Genomic DNA, 5,221 nt, shown 5'->3' with positions numbered 1-5,221 from the left:
TAAGGAGACTCTAGTCATTTAACAACACTGCGATATTTTTCCAGTTTCTTGGGCAGTGCTCACGCTGGGCACTTAATTTTGGTATTTAGAATCACAGGGTTAGAAGAGACCTCAGAGGTCTTCTAGATCAACCCCCTGCTCAAAGCAGGAAACCTTACACCATCCTGGTCAAATGGTTGCCCAGTCTATTCTTGAAAACCTCCAGTGATGGAGCACACACAGCTCCAGGAGGCAAGCTGTTCCATTGTTCTCACCGTCAGAAAGGCTAGACCAGCCTCTTCGATAGGGTAGACCAGGGGTCAGCAACCTGCAGCTCTGGAGCCGCATGTGGCTCTTTCACTCCTCTGCTGCGGCTCCCTGTCTCTCAAAATATGCGTCACAACCACCAATGTGTGACACCCGCCGGCACGCAATTTATTGAGTTTTTCAACCCCTGGTAGGCCAACCATGGATAAACCCAAGAAAAGAAAAGTTTCAGAAGAAAACAGAACGTTTAATTCAACTACATATGCTAGTTTTATAGCCACTCAAGAAATAGTCAGGCACGGGAAGGGTTTTGTGGCTCCCGGTGTTTTCTTTTCTGTGGGAAACGGGTCCAAATGGCTCTGAGTGTTTAAGGTTGCAGACCCCTAGGCTAGAAACCTATTTCTACTGCAAGTCTGCCTTAAAAGGTTCCCATGGAAGCGTCACATGCCATGATTAGATCCCTCTTATCTCTGATTAGCCTACGATTCCAGCTTTTGCCCTCGCATTAGACGCTGATTAGAATTAGAGCCACGTTCTTTTAAACCAGGCCGTCCGGATCGAAACAAAATCATTTAGTGCAAAAGAAGAAACCCTGTTAAAAACCCATCTCCAAATTGGCTCAACCTGCACTTATTTTGAAGCCATTAGTCCCCTACCAAGGATCTATTTATAGCCTGTCTCAGCTTTAATTGCTGAGAATATAAATTCTATAAACACATACACAGGACTTGTTTATATCACCACAGGAAACGGGTTGCTAGCTGAAGGAACAAATCTGGCAAGAGGTCCTCAGCACCATGGAAGGGCAAGCGTTGTTCCTCTCTAAAGCAATGAGACTTAAATACTTCGCGTTGAACTGAAGTCCGACGCTGCATTCAAACAGAATAAAAAGCAGCTTAACTTCCCTTAAAGTTTAGCCGGTTTCTTCCCGGTACACTTTTAATTTTTTATTATTATTTTTTAAATTAACCTTTTACATTTCCTGTTGAAATGCCTGAGCTCTCAAAGCAGGATGTTAATGTTGGTGCAATTCAGTAATGAGATAACCCAGGGCAGTTCATCCATCTCACTTTTCAGCAGATGCAGAAGGTCATGGAGAAGGTCAGAGGTTCAATCCCACAGGTAGAGTCGGGAAAGTTTCCTGCCCGTGACTGAAAAACAGCTGTTTCCTCTACTGAGACAGAGAGATCTGTGGTCTGCAGAAGGCACTTTCTCCCCGACTTTAAAGACTTTCATCCTTCCGTTTGGAGAACATATCAAGAGAGGTTTAGCCTGTCTAGGAAGAAAGGGTTCTGACTTGGGCTTCCCCAGCAGCACGAAGCCGAGTCCTCGTCCCGATAAACCTCTTTTATTTAATTTATAGTGAATTCTCCTCCAACAAAGTCTTTCAAGATAGTTCACAATTACCGACCTTTATCAGACTTGGAGAGTGGCCAGGCCGATATCTTTCAGACGCTCGTAATACTTCGCAAGAATGCAGGAATGAACTAATCGTCTCCTGCAAACTCCACTCCCCTTTCGCTCCTCTTTTATTCCCTCTGGGAGGGGCCGTTCATCGTCCACCTGTGGCCTTACTCCCAAGTCGACCCTTGTTCTTTAGCTGTCCCCTTCGTGTGGCAACTCTGCGCATGCGCACACTGGGAACAGGCTCCAGCTGTTCGTCTGCCTCACTGATGCCTGACTCTGAAGGCAGCTGACAACTAGCATATGGCCCTGGTCCCCTCTCTGCCTCCGACACAGAGCCCTCCCCAGACTCCAGGACTGGCCCATGTTCCTCCCCAACATCCTCACTGTCCGAATCTGCTGCCAGATCCGCTGGCCACTGGCGGGCCACAACAGAAAGGTCTCTTCTCTGTAAAACCTATTTAGCAAGGTGGAGGCCTCACTCTCAGTGCCCTTCAGGGGTGGAATGTATTTTGGGCAGGCAAAATTCTCAGGATCAACCCCCTAGCATCGTCGTCAGCATCTGGAAATGTTCCTTCTTGAAGCCCAAGAAACGTTCAGGGAGAGGGAGTGGCACCGTGAGTATGATGTATCCTAAGGTATTTCCTATGCAACATCTCCCCTGGGTTTGGCACTATGTGGTAGATGGAGATGGAGTAGTTACCAGCAGAGCTTTCTCAGTACCCTACCGTAATGTTGTAATGAACCTGGCTATCGCCTTAAGCCAAAAAAAATACTTAAAATTCAGATAGGCCAGGAAAAGAGAACTTTGCATCTCCCCAAATATTAAACGGTTAATTTTTGCTTCATTTTTTTTTTTTTTATGATTTAGAGAGATGCGCAAATCCAGCCTATTTGTTTAATTTCTCATTCATTATTATGCCTACCTAGAAAATGGATGAATTTAACAAGCAAATTAAATGTATTGCCTGAACCCAGCCAGTGTTAGCCAGCTTCTGTTTACCAGGTGATGGGACTAAACAAACCTGGGCAAAATTTCAGGAAACATTATCCCAAACATATTATCTCTCTCTCTCTCTCTCTCTCTCTCTCTCTCTCTCACACACACACACACACACACACACACACACCTTTCTCTTCAAACCCTTCCTTCCTTCCTTCCTTCCTTCCTTCCTTCCTTCCTTCCTTCCTTCCTTCCTTCCCTCCCTCCCTCCCTCCCTCTCTCTCTCTCTCTCTCTCTCTCTCACACACACACACACACACACACACACACACACTTGGACCTTTTCCTTCCTTCCTTCCTTCCTTCTCTCTGTCTCTGTCTCTCTCTGTCTTTCTCTCCCTCCCTCCCCCCTCCCCCCCTCTCTCTCACACACACACTTGCACCTTTTCCTTCAAACCATCCCTTCCTTCCTTCCTCCATTCATTTTCTCTCTCTCTCTCTCTATCTATCTGTCTCTCTCCATATTTTTTTCCTGGGCATCCCTGGACTTCTGATGGATTATTAGCCTTTTCTGCTTATAGGTCAGAACCATCTACTACCTCTACTGAGACCTGACCTATCAGAATAATCTTGTTGCCACAAACGGGTAGATGAAAAGTTCATTGCTCACCGTTCATAAAGCCTCAAAGCCATCTACAGTACCAGGAAGATAAGACGGTGGTTCATGCAATGGCTGAAGCTTGCCCCAAGCACCTTCTTGAGACGTTCTTCACTTTGCATGAACCATCAAGATCTCATAACTGTTAGATCACAGGAAGTCTGGAACAATTAAAAAGCGGACTATCCAGGTAAAGTCCAGATGTGATGTCAGACGGCCACCACCCAATAATCCATGGAGTTGCCACGTTTACGTTGCGATACTGTGATCTGTTCTCGGAAACCTGAGAAGAAAGGTTTGCAGAGATCCACTTCTTGGGAAGCCAGCTTTCTCCTTTTTGAACTTCCACGTGCTGTCCTCTATGGTGTACAGTAAGGTCAGCATCTTGTTGACCGTATAAATCGTGTCCCCCTTGATGATGGCGGTGAAGAGCGCTCCTTTGCTGTTCATGTACTGGCCAGGTAAAGAAGTCCATTGCATCGTGGTGAGATTGAAGCGGTCTATCATACATCGCAGGAAGTCATCAAAAGGCCCATTGCGCATGATGTAGAGATTGTCCCTGTGAGACACCATACAGTGGCCGTAACTCTGAGGCCGAGTCAGAGTCGAGATGGGAAGCCATTCATCCTTCTGGGGCAGATACTCATAGACAATGGTGGTGTCCAGAGGCTTCCACAAACAAACAAAGATCCTCCCCATGGCTTGGGCACAGGGTACGGCCGCTGCTGGCTGAGGCAAATCTGACAGGAAGTCCCACTTGTTGGTGGACAGGTTGAATTTCTCTACTGACTTCAGCGGTATCTTCTCAAATTCACCACCAATAGCATAAAGAGTATCTTCCAGGGCTGTCAAGGTGATATCGTACCGAAGTTGCTGAGGGCTAGGAAATTCACTCCAGACGTTGGTTACTGGATCGTAGCAAAAGCTTTGGTCCACAATCTGCTTGTTGTACCCGTAGACCCCACCCACGATGTAAATTTTGTTATCCAGGGTCGTCATGCCAGCTAGAAAGGTGCTAGCGGTGAGCGGCAAGTAAGAAAGAGTCCTCCAGGTGTTGGTTTCCTCATCCAGGTAGCAAACGGAGCGCGAGACGTCCTCCAGGAACTCAAAGGTGGGTGTGTGAGCTCCCACAGCCACAAAGCTACTAGGGAGAAGAGACTCGACATAATCCAAAAGATCTGGAGAAAGGCAGTCCAGATATTCCTCCAGATCGGAATAACTATCCCTGATGTAGAGGGCAGCTTTGTGAAAAAGGTCCAGAAGGCCAAACATTGCCGCAGCTTGGTACAGGATGATGCAGTTGTCAGAATCGATGGACGCAATCAGATACTTGGCCAGGGCTGTCACCTGCAGGAAGGAGGCACATTCCACCGCCTTGAGGTTCTCCTCACAGCTCAGCAGAGGATGGTCCCCTTCCAGAACTTTTAACAGGACGCAAAATCCAGCGGCGCTCAAATTCCTGATCCGGATCTCCTTTTGAGTGCTTTCCTTCATGCCGGACTGGAAGAGAGCACGGAAATATTCACTGTGTTCCACCAGGAGTTCCTTGTCCACTGAGAAAAAGGTGTCTTCCACCTGGATCCGGACGCGATCCACGAGCTGGGACTGCATGGCCCTGTCTTCTTTAACAGGATCGTTTTTCTCCCTAAGTCCATCCACCCCAGCGTGTGTGGCTGGGGGCAAAGCAGCAGTCCCTGTTAAACTTCTAACCTCCTGTGTTGGCTTCGAACGGCTAAGGTATGCTTGCACGCTCTATATATAAATACTTCCCTTCTAAAGATAACCGGCCTCCATGTGACCAGAGGAGACAGCAACACGAGCAGGATCAGATCCTTCCAATGCCATTTGCAAGTTGATAGCAGTAGCATTTTTTCGGTTCTGTGCGAAAGAAGAGCAGCTAAAACAAAACAAAGCAATACCCTCTTCGGATCAGACAGATCTTCAGAGGCCACTTTCAACCTAGGTGATGG

General features: G+C 47.2%; 1 protein-coding gene across 1 annotated transcript; it reads right to left on the bottom strand.

Annotated features, from left to right (window-relative positions):
• Positions 1-3,240: 3,240 nt before the first annotated feature.
• On the bottom strand, positions 3,241-4,979 carry KBTBD13 (kelch repeat and BTB domain containing 13). Its single transcript, XM_034424644.2, has one exon. The coding sequence runs from the start codon at positions 4,860-4,862 to the stop codon at positions 3,501-3,503; it is 1,362 nt and encodes a 453-aa protein (XP_034280535.2). The 5' UTR covers positions 4,863-4,979; the 3' UTR covers positions 3,241-3,500.
• Positions 4,980-5,221: the final 242 nt, after the last annotated feature.

This window comes from Pantherophis guttatus, chromosome 13, assembly GCF_059756535.1.
Source record: "Pantherophis guttatus breed Tessera chromosome 13, ASM5975653v1, whole genome shotgun sequence".
NCBI lineage: Eukaryota > Metazoa > Chordata > Lepidosauria > Squamata > Colubridae > Pantherophis > Pantherophis guttatus.
This window is presented reverse-complemented; position numbering and strand designations above follow the sequence as displayed.